Source organism: Chrysochloris asiatica, unplaced genomic scaffold (assembly GCF_000296735.1).
Source record: "Chrysochloris asiatica unplaced genomic scaffold, ChrAsi1.0 scaffold00002, whole genome shotgun sequence".
Lineage (NCBI taxonomy): Eukaryota > Metazoa > Chordata > Mammalia > Afrosoricida > Chrysochloridae > Chrysochloris > Chrysochloris asiatica.
The window spans coordinates 44,263,013-44,283,239 of NW_006408520.1; the positions used below are offsets into that span (position 1 = coordinate 44,263,013).

The window sequence follows — 20,227 nt, forward strand, 5'->3', positions numbered from 1 at the left end:
GGTTTATAAGAGTGCTCAGGTGGGTAGCCTAAAATTGTGGCGCTCAGGAGGAGTGGGGGAAGGGGTCTGAGGCCGGACATGGCCTGTAGACTTGGGTCTTGAAACACACACTCACACAAAGGAGGCCGGAAGGTGTCCGGAGGAAGCCAGCACGTCACAGAGTCCGGAGCTGGGTCTCTGCTGCCCCCGCCCAGCTGTGTCCCGGGTACACAAGCCCTCACTCCCGCCCTGCTCACAGCCACTGCCACCAACGCGGCCGCCGCCAATGAAACTCCTCCCGCTCCTAGGTGAGTGCTCAGCTCCCCAGGTCACCTGAAGTTGTGGGATAGGCAGTTCCACTTGTGGGGAAGGGATCTTTATAAGGTGTAATTTACTTTACAAGTGGATTTGGCAAACCACTTCTCTTTCCCCGCCAAAGAGAAGAGGAATCATTCTCAGGATGATTGTATTCTTGGCCTTTCAACTCTGAGGATTTAGGGCCTAGGGACTAGTTACCTTTTTAAATTTCTTCTGTTATGGTCTCAAGGATGCCTAAAGAATGAGACTTTGACCTTTCCTCTGACCTTTTGAAATCCAAAACTTTTAACACCTATGGGAGGCTTCTTGGCATTTTGAGGGGATTGCCCGCTTAGACTTTGGGTGTATTTAAAATACCATTTGGTGAAGCTGTGAAAGAAGATAATAAATCAAATCTTTGAAAGCAAATTAATTCTGGTTTAGACAGCATGTAGTGTCCTATGTGAGACTGGAATTTAGAATTGAATGCTTAAGAATCTCTTGGTACCAGATAAGGACAATTTATCTCAGATGACTGTTTTCAGAACAATAACTTGCATGATTCATAACTGTCCATCCCTAAACAGGCTTCTCTTCTGAAGGCCTAGAACAACAATAAAAAAGGGAACTTCCTAATGTTTTTCTTATCTTATCCTAGCAGTCCACAAAATACCATTTCCAACTTTATTTTCAGTAACTCTGAAATAAAGTGTTCTTTTTTATGCTTCTTATTTCTGGGTCATGTTTGTGTGGTATTCTATTTCATAAAGATCAATCTTTGATCATCATGTTTTGTTTTAATTTCTCTTAGTTGAAAAAAGAGTAAAGGAAATTTTATTATTGAAAAGACAAAATTAAAATTGATCATTACAACAAAGAAAAAATAATCATCACATTTGTTCTCAGGGATGTTAAGATTGTTGCTCTTCATTGAAAAATACAACAGATTTGAATTTGAATACCCAATTTGCTTTGATTTCTGCACAGAATTTCTCCTAGAGAGAGAAAATTGCTTTACAATCATGCAAAGTTACCTTTGAAAGTATCACACCTCAGGGTGAACAGCTGTACATGTGTTTGATGTCTATGGTACAAGCATCTTCAGAATGCTGTTTTCTTTATAAAATTGGGCTGTTTACTACATTTTAGCTTAGTTGAGATTTACTTGATGAATTTGAGAATGATGAAAAGTCCTAATCGGTTTGTTTACCTGCTTTTGTGCTGTTACTTAGCTGAAATTTCCTTTGAGAACAATCTCATAATCCATTTATCTAAATGGAAAGAAAAAAGTGTTTAAAATTTTTTGTAGAGAAAAGATGATAATGGGCTATCAGTATTACAACTGACAAAGTGCTATTATGTACTTGTGCTTTAACTCAGCAACATATAGAGGTTTTTTTTTTTTTTTTCTTTTTGAAAAGATATATTTCTCTATTTTATTTAGTGGGTTTTTCCACTTTGCTGGATTGTACCTATTCGCAAAATTGCACCAAGACACCTTGTCTCCCAAATGCAAAATGTGAAATACAGAATGGAGTTGAAGCCTGCTACTGTAAAATGGGATTTTCAGGAAATGGTGTCACAATTTGTAAAGGTAAACAATCTTTAATACTTCTTTGGATTTTATTGTAAAAATAAGTTCTGAGATAATTGTCTTGGATTTTATTGTAAAAATAATTCTGAAGTTGTTGCTGAAGTGTTGGGTACGACTCACAGCTACCTTAATTCTGAGGTAAAAGTCTAGCAATTAGCTTGTTTTGTGTTAAAAAGCTAAACTAATCAATAAGTTTGAACTAACCAGGCCAAAATTTCGATACTTGATTATTGATTATTCATGACTACATGCTCTACCTTAGTTTTAGTGTGAATGCTAAAGATTGTCATGAGGGATAACTAAATTCTGGAGAGCAGAGTCAATAACTTTGAGACCAGAGGAGCAAAGGTTTTTGGCCTTCAGGCTATAAGGGTGTGTTTCACTCTCATGTAACTTCTTTAGTACCTGAGTAAGTATGTGAGGAGCCCGCCCTTGTGTGGTGTTGTAGGATAAGCACAGGACTGCTGTCTAAAAGGTTGGTAGTTCAAACCCACTAGCTGCTCCTCAGAAGCCCTATACAGGATCTCTGTGAGTCAGCACCAACTCGATGGCACATAATAGTAACAATGCATGTGACTATGTAAAGGCATTCAATGTGTGGATCATAACAAATTATGAATAACATTGTAAGGAATGGGAATTCCAGAACACTTAATTGAATTATGCGTAACCTATGCCTTGGTAGCGTAGTGGTCACGAAGCGGGCTGCTAACCTCAAGGTTGGCAGTTTGAAACTACCAGCTGTTCCGCAGGAGAAAGATGAGGCTTTCTGCTTCCGTAAAGATTTACAGCCTCGGAAACCCTGTGCAGGGGCACTATGAGTCGTAACCGACTCCACGGCTCTTAACAACAACAACAACATACATATATGGTGTGGCGCTATGGGTTAATGCTCCAGACTGCAAATCCGTTTTAACTGCAAGGTCAGCAGTTCAAGCTCACCATCTGCTCCTTGGAAACCCTATACAGGGTCGCTATGGGTCAGAACCGACTCGACGGCACTTCACAACACAACAACAATACATAAACAAAGCCGATTGAACTACCAGGTTGGCAGTTGAAATTCACCAGTTGCTCCTCAGAAACCTACACAGGGTCGCTATAGTTCGGAGCTGACTGGATGGCACTTAAAAACAATAACAACAACGTCTTGTGTAGACAAAGAGGCAGTCATTTGAACAGAGCAAGGGGATACTGCATGTTTTAAAACTAGCAAAGTTATGTGTCAGGGTTATATCTTTTAACACAAATCTGTATGCTGAACAAATAATCTGAGAAGTTGGAGTACTTGAGAAAGAAGAATGCAACACCCCAATTGCTTGCTGAAAGCAAAGAGGATTTGAAGATCTTAACTGATGAAAATCAGAGACTACAGCCTTCAGTGTGAATTGCATTTCAACATAAAGAAAATAAAAATCCTCACAACTGGACTAATGAGCAAAATGTTGTCAAACAAAGAAAATATTGAAACTATAAAAGTTTGCATTTTTCTTGTGCTCATAATCAAGTCCCATGGAAGTAGCAGTCAAGAAATCAAATTCCCATTGCATTGGGAAAATCTGCTGCAAAAGAACTCTTTAAAGTGTTAAAATGCAAAGATGTCATCTTGAGGATTAAGAAGCATCTGACCCAAAGTAGGTACAATCATTTTATATGCCTGTAAATGAATAATTCAAGCTGGGCAATGAATAAGGAATACTGGAGAAGAACTAATATGGTGCTGACATACATCATTGAATATACTATAGACTGTCAGAAAAAACAAACTGATGTGTCTTGGAAGAAGTACAGTTGGAATGCTATTAAGAATGTGGATGAAAAGATTTTGCCTCAAGTACTTTGAACATGTTAAGGGGGACCAGTTCCTGGAAAAGGACTTCATGCTTGGTAAAGTAAAAATCAGCTAAAAAGAGGAAGACCCTGAATGAGGTGAATTGACACAGTGGGCTAAACATAGCAACAGTTGTTACAATTGCATAAGACTTGCAGTGCTTTACTCTGTTGTTACATGGGTCACTATGAGTAGGAACTAAATTGATGGCTCCTAAGAAAATCTGAATGTGGAGATGATATTGAGGGATTTGGGATTTTCTCTTGCTCAACTTGATAGTAGGAAATGGAAATAGAGAGATAAAAGATATGAAAAGACGTTATATTCTTGAAAACCAGAACCTGCTTATAGTACCTCAGACTAGAACCCAGAGGGAGAATGCCAGAGGTCTTTGTTGGGTGCCAGTGTATTTGGTAAATAGATTGTCATGTGGTAATCGATTTTAAGTCATTTCTTGTCTGTGGTCTCAACCAGGACAATGCCTTTCCTCTTTTCAAGCTTCATTAAATCTCTTTTATCTTCTCTTTCATTTTTATTAGAAGCTAGTTTTAATTGGGTTAATAGACCAACACTTTGTGTAGTAGAGAGAGAAAAAAGTTCCAAGTCTTATAAATTAGTTTTAAAATATAATTAAATGGTGAGTTCAAATTAGAACCGTGTGGTATTACACTGCTAAATGTATTTAAGACAACATGGACTTTTTCTAATTAAGCCAGGATATTGTACATTGTTAATATTGCATATGTATGCTTATAGCATAAACAACTTGTATCTCGTGATTCAATTTGATAGGCTCTTAAAAAAGATTAAACATGCAGTATATAGTGAAACCAAGTCCCATCATAATTAGTTTAATGTTTAAAAAATATAGAGCAAAGCTGCAGTTGCTTAATGGTGCATTAGATCAGACATTTCTGCTTGTACATACAGCAAGATTTTGTAATATACTATTCTACAGACACTACATTATTCTCTCCATAAATAATCTTAGATTTTTATTGCATATTTAACTGAATGGCATTATGGCAAGTTGATAGTAGCATGACCTTCAAAATATTGCTTCAAACATATTAGTGTGCTTTGCTGCTAATCATTACAAATTGTGCCATACTACTTCATAAGCAGCTTTTTCCTTTTTGTTATTTAGATACTTTTCAACTGTCATAATTGCCATCATTTACATCAATGTTTTTCACAATTTGGGCCTTCAGTAAACAGCATGCTTATACTCATGTTTTTAATGATTTCCTTCAAAATACTTCTTTCAATTTCCAATGCAATATCCCCTCCTCTGCTGTTTAAGTCAATAGTTAGCTAAAGAGCAAAAAATATTTTTCTTTGAAAAAAATACTACAAGTTATTTTGATATGTAGTTTCTTTTCACACAGAACACAATTTGCCATGAGAATTTTTTTACTTTTTTAATTTCATGTTTATGTTAACTTAAAACCCCTTCTTATTAAAAAATGTTGCATGTATTTGTTTTTATATTTACTATCTGAAGTTTATAAGGGCCGCTTAGAACTGTTAAAGCCATGGCTTTCATATTTAATTAATATACTGACAGATATTGTCATATTATCCAATATATATTTAGTATGCTCTTTAGAATTAAGCTTAAATTACTGTACCCTGGACTGCAAAATATTTTAGGTCATATTTTGGGCTTGGACACTCATTTTTGAATTTTTCATCTTTAAATGTTCCTAATTTCCCCCATCTTTTCCTAAGATTGGTTTTAGGTAAAGAAATGATGAGATAGGAATTATACTCTAGAGCAACCGTAAACTACCATCCAGTTGATTTTGACTCAGAGCCACTCTATAAGGCAGAGTGGAGCTGCTTCCTAGGGTTCTGAGTCTATAAATCTTTACAGAAACAGAAAGCCTCCTCTTTCTCCCGAGGAGCTGCTGGTGGGTTTGAACCACTGACTTTTGGTTATCCACCCAATACTTAACCTACCACATCACCAGGGCTTTTTCGAGCATGCATGCTGATTGTGAAATAGAAGTTGCTTTCTTTTGGTGCCTTCATCATCATCATCATCATTCTCATCCTCATCAAGATATTTGGCTTCCTCAGAGATGTACCAGTAAAGGTTATGGTAATGCTTAACATTGTTATATGAGCTCTGGTACAAGAGTTTATTTGATCAATTTCTTTGGAATTTAGATTGTGTGGTCCCATAGAAATACAGTTTAATAATGATGAATTGCTTCCATTCAATCATATTTTTATTGAATAAATATTGACTATCTTCATAAGTGTCACCACAGTTGTCATCAGAATAACTAACATCTGCTGTATACTGAGTCCAAGGTATTCATTAGCACAAAATCCCCATGTGCTAATTAGCTTCTTATTTTTTCTGTGAGAAAATTAAATCCTAAAAGACTAAGTGAGCAGCTGAAGTGATACAATAAATATGTGTCAGATCCAAGATTTGAACCTGTCTATCTAAAACCTTTGATTAATGAATACTGATATGCCTTTGAATGAAATGATGAATAAGGAATTGGCCTTGATTTCAAGAAACTGTTTTTTAAATAGTGAGCGGCACAGAGAAATATTAATGGCTATGATGCAGTGTTACAAAAATACCTCTACAGCATATTTGAGGTGCACAAACTATTTCAAGGAAGTTTTCCAAGTGGAGGTGACATTGAAGAATAAATAAGATTTATCAAGACTGACAAAGTACATATACAGACAGTCCCCAGGTTACTAATGAGATCTGTTCCTAAGTCTGTCTTTATGTTGGATACGTAGGCAAGTTAGACCAGTTACATAAGGTTTTTATCAAGTGTCAGTTTGTCACAGGTTTGTCTTAGTATATAATTTATAGTTTACCTTTCCATGCATAAGAAACACTTCCAAATACACTAAAATATCCTAAACATACTACTAAGAATACAGTAGTATAATTAACTATATATAAATGTGAAACTACAATTGATTACCAGTATGAACCACAACTTGCCTGACTTCAGCAATATTGTCAGCTGTGAACCCCTGAAAAGCATGCACAAATTGGGGGCACAATTTGTTTTACATTCTTTTCATATTTGACTGCTTTACTTCATCTCAAGACTCAGCAACATTTTTGAAGGCCTCATAGATGAGGTAATACCTTCAAACCACTTTAAACTCATCACATAGTCTAGGATAACCCTGATTGCTTATGGGAAGGTAAAAAAACCTTAAAGGAGGTTATGACTCCCTGATCCATGTTGTGTTGGGAGGTTAAAATATAACCCATACCTTAGGATGAAGGTTATCTGTAGTACTTGAATATCCAGGTAACTTCTCAAGCACAAGGGGGATCTTGAAAGAAGTTTTCCTGCCCAAGCAATAATGTTCAGCAACAGGGACAACATGATTCCATACCTTTGCATTTGCCTTCCAAATAATGGACAAATGTGTCTTAAGAATAAGGCAAAGAGCCTTCAGATTTAGGGAGTGACACACAAGCTGGAAATCTCTGGATACATTATCCCCAAGCAATACTGTTAGCCTATCCTCTGATGCCTTATTACTGGTGCATTTTTCCCCTCTTTTGAAATGTAATTCCTTTCTTGTCTGCATTAAATATTTGGTTAGACAAATAACCTGCCTCCTCATTTTTTTTTGAACATTTCAGGAAAATCACTCATAAGATGTAGGTTGTCGTTTACTGTTTTACCTTGTAGTTCAATATTATGTAAATTTACCCTAATTTTTTTATGATTGACTGACCTCTACTCACAGCAAATTCTTCATTCTTCTCAATCTCCTTCACTTGATGCATATGCAGCTCTTAAGTCATTGAAAAGTCTTGGAGCCTGTTCTTGCTAATGTAAAGCTAGTAGGCATTTGATCTTCTAATGACATTATCAGTAGGCATTCTATTTAAATAATTAAACCACTGAATTACTTAGTAATATTTGTAGCTTTCATTGGGGCAGAGCCTTTTGTATGTGCTATTATTCTCCCTTTGTCCTTTAAAATTGTTCCAATTGTTAACTGATTGTAGCCTAAAGCTTTCCCAAAGACTGATGGTGTTTCACCTCTTTCATATGACTTTATTATTTCTACTTTTATTTTCAATCATGATAGTTTTCTTTTTCTTTTGATACATCACTAGTACTTGCATCAGACTTGTGCTTTGGAGGTATGGTTACAAGAGTAAATAAGAGCAAATATTAAACTGGTTACACACTCAACCCAATGTAAATAGCAAATAAATCAGATTTAAAAAGTGGAGTCATTCTTCCTCAAGCTACTCAATGTGTTTTGTTTTGTTTTCAATGTGTTTTTGAGTGACATACAAGTAGTGCATGCAGTTGTTATGAGCTGTTGTATTTAGCTCCATGTTAAAATACAATGACCTACTTAATCACAAGGTCAGTGGTTCAAACCCACCTACCTCTCTGAAGGAGAAAGATGTGGCTATCTGTTCTTGTAAAGATTTTATAATCTCAGGAACTCTATGTAGGGCTACTATGAGTTGGAATTGCCTCAGTGGCAATGAGTGCATAGGACAATCTGTTTTTAAGTATGAGATGTCTGTAAGTCAGCATTCTTAACTCAGGAATTTACTGTATGAGATTTTTTAAGACGATCCAACTATTTCAATTTGAAAGTGTATATTTATTTAGGGGAAGTAGTAGTGAAATTTAGTCAGAATGCCAAGGATATCAACTTTGGCAAAGAATAGCAATTGACAGATATTAAACAGTGGAATTGTATTATATGCATTGGAAACTTGACTCCTTTAGACAGGTCAAGATTGGATTAGCAAGAGCCAACCTACTAAAGACTCAATTATCCTTGTAAAAATGTTATTTCTTTATATTTGAACAATACATTTTGCTTATACCACTCCCACTTAAAAATTCTCACATCTGTAGTTTGAAATGAAAAAGTCTTTATTTCCAAATACCTTTATGACCAGTTGTAACAACATCTATTGAATTCCATGCTAAGCAATTTACATGTAAGAGAAGTGAGACTTTGTAAGCCTTTGTGAGCTTCCCATTGTCACAAAACTAAGTGATAAAGTTAGAAGTTAACTCCCAGTATCTCAGCCTTCTCTGTTGTTCGTGTTGTTGTTAAGTGCTGTCAAGTCTAGTGCTGAATAGAGTTTCCAAGAAGTCACTGGTGAGTTTGAACCCTGAACTTTGTTGGTTTGAACCATGAACTTTGTTGGTTCAAACTGACCTTGCTGTCGAGTGCTTATCCTACAGTGTCACACCAGGACTCCCAACATTCTGTTATTGTTAAGTGCCATTGAGTTGATTCCAACCCATAGCGACCATGTATAGGGCTTCTGTGGAGCAGCTGGTGAGCTTGAAATGCTGACCTTGAGGTTCAAAGCGACGTTGCAGTTCAGCGCATTAATCCACAACACCACACCTTCTGTTGTTGTTGTTGTTAAGTGCCGTTGAGTTGGTTCCAACCCATCGCAACCCTGTATAGGGTTTCCAAGGAGCGGCTGGTGAGCTTTGAACCATGGACCTTGTAGTTCAAATGGCTTTGCAGTCTGGCTCATTAATTCACAGTGCCACACCAGGCATCCACAAATCCACACAGGTCAGAGTTACTATTAGTTGATGTTGAGTTAATTCTGACTCACTGAGACCCCATGTGGATAGAGTAGAACTGCTTTCCGAACTGTGACTTTTTAAGAAGCAATCATCAGACCTGTCTTCTAAAGCACTTTCAGCTAGTAGGAGAGTGCTTAACTGTTTCCACAATTCAGAAACTCTTAGAAACCAAACCACACCTATTGCTATAAGTAGATTCCAACTCATAACCACCCTACATATGGTTTCTGAGACTGAAAATCTTTATGGGAGGCTGCAAATTTTTATGGGAACAGAAGGCCTTATCTTTCTCCTGTAGAACAACTGGTGGATTTGAACTGCTGACCTTGTGGTTAACAGCCCAATTGAAACCCACTATTCCACCAGTGGTCCTCTAGAATATCACTAGTTGTCTTAAAAATAATTATTAAGTGTAGTATATTTTTTCAGCAAAGTTGGTAGAATAGTATTTTACTAGAAATTAACTTACTATTTTAACATCTTTTTGAGGTATATATGATGGTGAATACTAATATGAATTTATTTACATACTTATCCTGATAGTGGTGTTTTAAGGAAAGAAATGGAGATATTTTGAAGAAATTTGGGGATACATTCAAAGGCTTGCAATTTTTGATAATATTTAACTTTTAAGTTTAAGTTATTTTAGTTCTTAAACATATTATTATTGCTATTCCTTATGCTTCTCAACCACATTTTTTGGTAACCCTCTGGTGTGTAATTATAATAAACATAAGGATTGAGAGACCCCACCCCATCCTAGGTAACAGAGACAGTATTAAACAGGGAGGGAAAGTTGGAAAGATGTTGAGAGGACCTTTGTGTACATCTAAAAACATTAATATTGCTTGCACTGGACTAAGCTGTGAGAGGAGAATTAGGAAAATGAGCAAGGGGGACAATTATATTTGGGTGTAAGAATATGTAGAAGAAATGGGGACTTTTCCTGCTTTTTACTATCATATAAATAATATTGGGGCTGCCTGCTTGGGAATTTGATGGGATCAGAATGGGTCAGAGAAAAGCAATTGCCCAGGTGAGGAGAGGAAGGTACAGGAAGGCTGTAATTGACAGCATTTATATATGCAAAATTTTTTACAGCTTGGGATATGACTATTATGAATTGCATCACAGAGATATTATAGAAAATAATGAAGTCTTGGTGCCTACCTTCAGGGAGACATACTGTTTAAAAAGCAGATTTTCATCAATATCTAATAGCAGTATATGTACTTGTAAAACTCAATTGACACAAACTTATAGTACACTAGAGAGCAATAGGACACTGATAAAAGCAAAGAAAACAGTACTTCTCAAGTTGAAAATTAATATTGAAGAAGTATTAATTAAAATTGTCCACTAGCATGGTTTTGCCTGGGCCAAAATGCCAGTGCTGAGGACATGTGATTGTTTCCATAACAGTTTTTTTTTTTTTTTTCATTTTTAATAAAGAAGCTTCTTATCAAAATGTACAAACCAATAGTTATCAGAGCAGATGCAGGGCATACAAAATACATATGTGTATAGACAGTATTTACATTCACTTCAGATAACACAATTAGCTATACTGATTAAACTACAAATAGTAACTTTAGTTTTAAACACTTAATGCGGTGATAATTTCCATAATAGAAATATGGACAGGAAAAATAATTTTATTCTTTACATTATATTTCCGTGTTTCTCATTTAACTAGACAGATAAATACTAAGGTAGAGATAGAGACAAATATTTATGCCTTTTGACTTTTTGGAGGTGTGACTAACAGGTGCGATAAATGATTTAAAAAATATTAGAATCACATGTGTTAATACTGCCCATTACTTACACAATTGTTTTTGTAAATTTGTTCACTTATTACAATGATGTCATTATTACTTAAAATTTTATAAAATACTTACTTTATAATATGTATATAAAAGAGTAAGTCAAGGAACTCTGCTACACAACCATAGAAATCCTAATTTAAAAAATAATATAAAAATGTGATGGCATTGTTTATCAATATATCCTCCATCTAAGTCTATAAACCACTGAAGGTGATGTTTCCATTTCTCTAACCCTTCTGTTGTGGTACTGTAGGATAAGCACTGGATTGTTAATCACAAAGTGGGCAGTACAAGCCCACCAACTGTCCTTTGGAAATCCTATACAGTGTCATTATGAATCAGAACTGACTCAGTGTCACTTAATAACAACAACAAACATCCTTTTCCAGAGAATGTTTTGTCCTTTAACTTACACCACATCACATGGGTAGTTTGGGCATAAAGGGACTCAGATCATGCTTTGTGACTTTGGGGAACAAGAAAAAGTCTGAAGGGACAAGATCAGGACTGTAGACTGGATAGGTTAAGGTTTCCCACTGGAATTCTTATAGGAAAGCCCTTACTATCCTGTAGAGTGTGCCAGTACATTGTTTTTTGGTAGAAACAAATTCCTCTGTGTAACTTTCTAGGTCTTTTTCTCCAATGCTGTTTTCAATTTTCTTCAAATGTCCTTCATAATAAGCCCCCATGACTGTCCTGTGTTCTTCCAGAAGATCTATCAAGATGACCCTTTAAAAAATCCCAAAACACAATTACCATAACCTTCTGAGTTGATTTTTCTGCCTTGCAGTTTACTGGCAAAGAGATGCTCTCAGACAGAAACCATTGTTTTCATTGGACCTGCTTTTTTTTTTTTTTTGAAGGCACTCTTGAATCTTGAGACATGTATTAAGGAGAGAACTTGACTTCAGCCATCCACTGATCACAGAGATATGTTTTTTGCTGAGTTAGGTGCTGTCAAGTCGGTTTTGACTCATAGCAATTCTATGTACAATAGAATGAAACACTGTCCCATCCTGTGCCATCCTCACAACTGTTACACTTGCTGCAGCCACTGTGTCAATCTTTCTCTGTTCCTACACTTTACCAACCATAATGCACTTCTCCCCGGACCAGTCTCTCCTGGCAATGTGTTCAAAACACACAGGGACAAAGTTTCACAATCCTTATTTCTAAGGAGCATCCTCGATGTTTTTTTTTTTTTTTTTTTTCTGTCAGTCCATGGTACTTTCAATATTTAATCTAACACCATAATTCAAATGCATTGATTTTTCTACAGTCTTTCTTATTCATGGTCAAACTTTCACATGCATATGAGGCTATTGAAAATACCGTGACTTGGATCATGGGCACCTTAGTCCTCACACTGACATCTTTGTCTCGTGTAGCAAATTTCTCTAATGCAATACGTTGTTTGATTTTTTGACTGCTGCTTCCATGAGTGTAGATGGTTGATCTGAGCAAAATTAAATCTTTGACAACGTCAACTTTTTCTCCATTTATCATGATGCTATTGATTGGTTCAGTTGTGAGGACTCTTGGTTTCTTTACATTGAGGTACAATTTATACTGAAGGTGGCACTCTTTGATCTTTATATGTAAATATTTCATATTCACTTCACACATTTTGTTTGGAATAAACCTGTTTATGATGGCACTTAGTAACAACAACAAATATATGAACTGAAAACCTAGTAGCAATTCTTTTTGACTGGCATAGGCCAAAAGTATTACTATAAGGAAATGTGTATATTCATATATGCAGATATGTAGACCTGATGTGGTGCTGTAGGATAAGCACTGGATTGCTGACCATGATTGCTCCTTAGAAATCTTATACAGAGTTGCTATGTACTTAACAACAACATAGATATGGCAAAGAAAGTTTGACAGTGGTTATAATTTCCAGAAAAAACAAGAAACACAGCAATCAAATCTAATGGATAAAGTGGTTGCTTTAATGGCCAAAATGTGTATATATGTGTTTTTAATAGTGCAATTATGAAATTGCAAAGGTTTTTTTGTTTTTTGTTTTTTGGTTTTTTTGTTTTTCATGAATAGCATGGGTTAAAGGCAATTTGAAAAGTTTTGAAATGTTTTAAGTAATAACAAAATTACTGGAATAAATGTCTTAACTTTCAAGTTGTTCTCATTTAGATGCATATGCTTTGTTATTGTTTAAAGATAGATGTATTATTTTAATTAATCCTTCTCATAAATGTAATCTGCTCTTTGAAAATCATCTTGTGAAAGACATTGTTAATTTTTCTAACTCGAAAAATAACGAAGATGAAGCTAATATGCAGTTTAATTATCAGTGTATTCCAGCTTGTTTGGATATATATTCATAATGTAATTATGCATGCAAATCGTTTATAAAGTGCTCTTTAAGATGTACTAAAATGCCATAAAGCATACTAATGTATCAAGAGGAACAGATCAAGCATTTTCTTATATGATAAAATCCTATAAATACCTTTACAGTGACTAAGAGGGGGGAAAAATTACTTAGTTACTTTAGCAGGTATAGTATTATTGTTTTATCATTTTTTAAACCTACTGTGATTTTAAAAATGTAAAAATAATACCCCTTATTGCTTAGTACAGCAGCTGTACATTTTTGTTAAATGAAAAAAGATGGTCCATGAGCTTAGATTTAACATATCCTGGTAGATAGTCTCATTATCAATTAATTTCTTTATACAGTGGAAGTCTAAAGTAAATATGGGGAAATTTGAAGTTTATAAATTATTTTTAAAGTGTATACATATATATAACTTTTATGAAGTTATATATCCTGAAAACAGGTCAAAACTGCCCGGTTTAAGCCACTCTATGAAGACTATCTCTCATCAAACAATGAAAAATAAAACCAAAAGCTGCCATTGAGTCAGTTCTGACATGTTCTTTCATTGTTATTGTTGTTAATTGCCATCAGTGGGTGTCAACTCATCATGACTCAGTGTAGGGTTTCTGAGCATCAGCTGATGAGTTTGAATGACCTTGCATTCCAGTGCTTATGCTTCAGCACTACATTACTGTTGTTGTTATTAAGTGCTGTCAAATCAATTCTGACCCATAATGATCCTATATAGAGTTGCTGAGGAGCAGCTGGTGAGTTTGAACTACTGACCTTGCAGTTCAAACTGATTTTGCAGTGCATTAACCCACAGCACCACACTGGACTCCACGCCACACATTGTTGTTGTTGAGTGCCTTTGAGTCAGTTCGGACCCATAGTGACCCTGTATAGGTTTTCTGAGAAGCAGCTGGTGAGCTTGAACTACCAGTCTTTTTGGTTCAAAGCCACTTTGCTGTCCAGTGCATTAACCCACAGCACCACACTTCTGATCTTGCCTCTCATTTTAGAATTCAGAGGGGCATGTTTTGAAAACCTGTTTATAGGTCTCATCACGCAGTGTTAAACCTCCTGGAAGTTCTGCAACTTTTCTTGTCTTCATTTACCTTTATTGCAGTATTGGAAATTGGATAGAGAGTTTTGAATAATTTCCAATTCACAAAAGTGGGTAAGTCATAATTTTTAAGTAATTTGTAAAAAAAAATATAATACTTGAAGAATTGGAAATGCGTAGCTCATGTACATCTTTATTCCTGCAAAATATATCTTATTAAAATTCTAGTTATCTCTGAGTCATGCAAACAGCTAAGTGCTCAACAACTAGCTGAAACATGAAGGGCACTAAAGCCACCCTTAGTGTAAAGGTAAAGGTACCTTGGAAGACAAGAATCTGCTTCTGAACTGTTACAACGTTGAAAAACCTGTGAAATATTTCTACTCTGAACACAAGGGGTCACTCACCCTGAGTTAGAATTAACTCTACAGAAACCAACAGCATTAACAACAGTAAATCCATGGTGAAATAAATGTTTTTCTAAACCTAATAGCATTTAGGTGTGGCACTGTGGATTAATGCACCAGACTGCAAAGCCATTTGATCTGCAAGATCGGCAGTTCAAACTCACCAGCTACTCCGCAGAAATACTATATAGGGTCGCTATTGGTCAGAATTGACTTGACAGCACTTAACAACAATAACAATAGCATTTAAAACATTCTACAGGAACTTCACAGGTAAATAGATACCACTACAAACTTGGAAAAGCTTGAACCACGATGTGCTTCTGTTTTGTTGTTGTGAGGTGTCCTTGAGTTGGTTTTAACTCCTAGCGACCTTCTCCACAATAGAACGGAACACTGCCCCAATGCTGTACCATCATCACAGTTGTACGATTGAGCTCCTTGCTTCTGCCACTGTGATATGGTCCCTTAAAGACTACAAAGTAAGAAACACTATGGGTTGTCCTGCTCTGTCTTAAAATGTCATTATGAGTTGGAGTTAAGTCAACAGCACATAACAACAGTGTCTTATGAGTTTTGCTGATCAGCTCCACAATTTTTTTTTATGAAAACTTTTTGAGTAACTTGTCATTTTTTTTTACATTTAAGTTTCCATAATAATTTTCCAAATCACCCTGTCCCTTGTATATCTCACAGGACCATTATATGAATGAATGATATGTAAATTAAGAAGCATCTTGATATCTAAAAGAAGAGTTTCATGTGAACATATATTTAGGATTTAGAATTTCCAAAGTAATTTATAATGGGAGATCATAGAAATTTTTCTTACAGTAAAAGCTGCATTTATTTTTAATCATTTTTTCAGTATTATCTAGATAGATCATTGCATGTTTAAATCAGAAAAGTTTTATCAGATGGCAGCTAATCCCACAGAGAATTAAATCAAGATGGGAAAAATGAATACACCCCTGCTGAGTCCTAATTTCAATATTCCAAATGAATTATTCAAATTCTGTGTTAAATAAATCCTAAATAAGATTTCTTTTACACACATGAAATAGCATCCAACTTGACAGTGTTACAGTGTGTATATTTTCAAGCACAGAAGAACTATAGTTTTGTTTTTGACTCATACTAAATTAATTAAGTCAACATATGTATGAGTTATCAATTCATTAAGTTAATATATATATAGGAGTCATATAATCTAAGTTGGTAAAGATAACATCAATAATAATAGAAATTCAAAATTCATTTTCTAGAATTAGTTTTCCCTTTTCATATGAACTGATCATGGTAGCTGCACTATCATTTATTTTCTGTTTAGTTCTATCCTTAGGAGCTGGTAGGACATTAAAAAAATTAAGTTAATTGTCCTCTTAATATGGGCTTTTCCTTTATTTTACCTTTCTTGGTTTTCAAAAAAAAAAATGAAAGAAAGAATATCAAAGGGCTAATGGAGATCGGACCCTCAATACCGATAAATAACTTATCCCATTCATTTTTCTGCTTTGATTGCTATTCATCTACTTGTTTGTAAACATTTTAAAACTCCACATTTTAGTTTTCAAAACTGATGATATTTTGTTTGTTCTGAATGTCAGTTAGCTTTAGTCCCAGTTTCCATCAGCATACTCGTAACCAACTCATGGTTATTTCATAAATTAATTATTCATTCTTTTGATTATCCATTTTTTCCATTACTTCACATCATCCTTATGGTACTATTTTTTAATGTTAAAATAAAATGCTTTATTATGAAACAATTACATTTAAGATTTGCTGCTTAATAATAAAAATGGCAATCATAATAGATGATATTGATTTTAATCTTTTCTGTAAACCAGGCAATATTCTAAGCAATTTACATAGGTTTATGACTTTAATCCTCATAATAACTCTCTGAGGTAAGGGTTTGTATTCTCCTTATTTTACAGATTAATTAATATGTCCAGAAAAAGCACATTAAAAAAACCTGCCTCATATGAACCTCAGACTACTTTGAGAGGTATGTCTACAGATAAGGAAATTAAATCTCATTGAAATAAAGATTAATTGTTTTAGTAGGATCTACACACACACAGAGCAAATTTTTTCCAGTTACATTAGCCATACAGTTGTTTAAAAGTAAAATAAAATGTATCTAGTATGTTCATTTTGACTACTTTAGGAATAAACTAGTTGTTTTTGTTAAGTGCTGTCGAGTTGGTTTTGACCCATAGTGACCTTGTTTATTGTTTCGAAGGATCGACTGGTGAGTTTGAACCACTGGCCTTCTGGTTCAAACTGACCTTGTGTTTGAGTGCTTATCATACAGCACCACACCAAGACTCCCAGAAACAAACTTAAGGTAGTTAAAACATATTACAAATGTTAACATGTTGACTGAATTCACAGATCAGGTACAAGTGCTTAACACCTGTCCCTCTAACTCCCTTAAGTCCAATGAATTAAGAATAAAATCATTGAAATCTGAAAGGATATATGAGAAGTTGACAAATTAACATTTTAAAGCAAATATCTAATGTCACAAAAGAGGACACAGTACAGTGCACATAGAAGAGAAGGCTGGGTTAGAATTAGGGGCTTTTTTCCCTCATTGCTTTGATACTTCCACTCCCTTTTCAAGCAAGGAAATGGAAGTCTATCTAGGTGATAGGTTTATTGGTTGAAACCTTATTTTCCAAAAGTCATTCAGGTTAGACTCTATATTTCCCATTCATGTTTTTCCTTAGAATAAAACCAAGAAAGTACTCTCAAAGAAAATTTTGCCATCTACCTTAAAGGAACACTTGAGAGTGAAAATTGCTACCCTATACAAAGTCCTTTGTATTTTGGCTTTGAGAAAATGATGTCACCTTTCTCCCTTCTTCCCACCTAAGCTACATGAAATAACACCTGAAAATTATTATGCTACACGCACATATACAGAGAACTCTGAATGCTTTCTTGCACAATAGGCTTTGTAATGGCCAACAAGCAAAACCTGGGCTAAGCTCTCTGTGATAAGTAACCTTGTTATTTGAACAATCTTGTTGTTAAGTGCTATCAATTTGGTTCTGACTCATAGAGACTGTGGATAGTGTTTTGAGGCGAGGCTGGTGAATTTGAACTACTGACCTTTCAGTTAGCAGTCCAGTACCACATTTAGGTCATCTATTGGAAAATCAGCTATTGGAGGAAAGCCAACAATATAAACACAAATGTGAATTAATTGAACAATTTGCCTGGGATATAATTCATTTTAGGAAGAGAAAAGAAGTTGAGAAAAAAAATCTAATTTATACCTCCAAATAGATTCCAGGAAACTTTTCAAATAGGCCATATATAAAAGAGTTGGCTGCATAGGATAATCACTGGACTAGGAGCCACAAGGTCAGTAGTTCAAGACCACCAGGCACTTTGAGGTAGACAAATGAGATTTTCTGCTCCTGTAGATTAAAGCCTCAGATACCTTATATAAGGTTGCTATAAGTGACACCAGCTGGACGGCACTTAACAACAATAACAATCATCATAAAAGTAGTCCCTTCTTTGACACATCATAATGCTTTTATGTTGCTCAAACCCCTAGACCCCCTTCCTCTCACTCTGTTGTTTAAAGAAGGTTAAGACTTGAAGACAATAAAGTGGCCAGGAATGCAAGTCACCATATTAACACAATCAGTAGGATTTCTTCCCTTGTACAACTAGTGCAAACCTTATGGATCACAATAGACCAGATCTTCAATCAACCATGAATGATGCTAGACCAAGCACCATTTTCTTTTGTAGTATGTAATTACTACCATTATTTGCGGGTGACTCAAGAGCAGCTAACAACAACAGATGATCACAACAAAGAACAGGGAAGCCAGAAAAATCTATTATTTTAAGTTATATTACAACTGCAATAGCCAAGATATTCGTCAGCTCATCTGCTCAGTAGAATCCCCTCTTATTGTAATAACCCACTCTTACTTCTTTTGGTGCTGTGGATTAATGCACTGTACTGCAAAGCCGGTTTGAACCACAAGGTCAGTGGTTCAAGCTCACCTGTTACTCCTGGGAAACCCTATACAGGGTCGCTATGGGTTGGAACAGACTTGACGACACTTAAGGACAACAAAAATCCCTTTGTGATGGAGTTCTGGTGTGGTGCCCTGGGATAATCACTTGACCTCAAGGTCAGTTTGAATTGTAAGGATGGCTGTTCAAACTCACCAGTCACTCATCAGAAAGCCTGTACAGGGTTGCTATGAGTCAGAACTGACTCAACGACACTTAACAACAACAACTGTAACCCCTTGTGGAAGATCCCTGGTGGGAGATCCCTGGTGGAGTAGTGGGTTACGTTAGGCTGTTCAAATCCACTAACTGCTCTGTGGGAGAAAGATGAGGCTTTTGCTCCCATATAGATTTACAACCTCAGAAACCCTAATATTTGGTCTTTGTTAATAGGACAGACTCAATGGCACACAGTAGTAGCAGCAGCAGATACCCTAGGGAACATTTCCTTTACCTATGCCCAGACTCTGTCCACATTCCTCCACTGATTTTTCTCAAAGGTGAAATTATTTTACTGTTGTTAGTTACCACCCATATGTACGAATTTCAACTCTTGGTGATCCTAAATGTGCTCTGGGTGCTTTTGAACCACCAATATTTTGGTTTGTAGTCGTCTAACACGTAACCATTTGTAGCACCCCGGTAACTAATACATTTTCTGATTCTTATTACAAATCTGCTTACTGTTTTTCACGTAATGTCATTTGGGGATAGAGACCATAACTGGGCAATCAGAAATAATAAATTGTTGAAATATAGTGAGAACATCTGCTCTATTTAGTCAAACTCAAACTTTGTATTAACCCACTTATTTTATGATTATAATACTGAAATGATACACTCTTTTCCACATGTTGTTTGTTTTCTCCAAATGATAGCCTGAATTCACTGGCTAATGCTCTTGCTTATTCCTGCCTAGAAAACCTAATGTTTTTCTCTACTCTAGTAAAATATATACTTCCTAGAGCTCAAGAAAATGAGTCAGCACAGGAGGCACTCACTCATCTATGCCAAGAACATTGGAAGACAACTATCTGGCCAAGTGATTGGAAGAGATCCATGTTTGTGCCCATTCCAAAGAGAGGTGACCCAACGGAATGCGGAAATCATCAGACAATCTCTTTCATATCCCATGACAGTAAAGTTGTGTTAACGGTAATACAGAAATGGCTACAATCATACATTGACAGAGAACTTCCAGTTGTTCAAGCTGGATTCAGAAGAGGCCGTGAAACAAGGGAT

The 20,227-nt window shown here is 35.6% G+C and overlaps 1 protein-coding gene across 1 annotated transcript in view; it reads left to right on the forward strand.

The window, feature by feature from the left end:
- The first annotated feature begins 265 nt into the window (after nt 1–265).
- ELTD1 (EGF, latrophilin and seven transmembrane domain containing 1) overlaps nt 266–20,227 on the forward strand; it is a 188,343-nt gene continuing 168,381 nt past the window's right edge. The window contains exons 1-2 of the mRNA XM_006831014.1: nt 266–287; nt 1,721–1,870. Coding sequence (XP_006831077.1) covers nt 266–287; nt 1,721–1,870 — 172 coding nt within the window. The remainder of the gene's footprint in view (nt 288–1,720; nt 1,871–20,227) is intronic.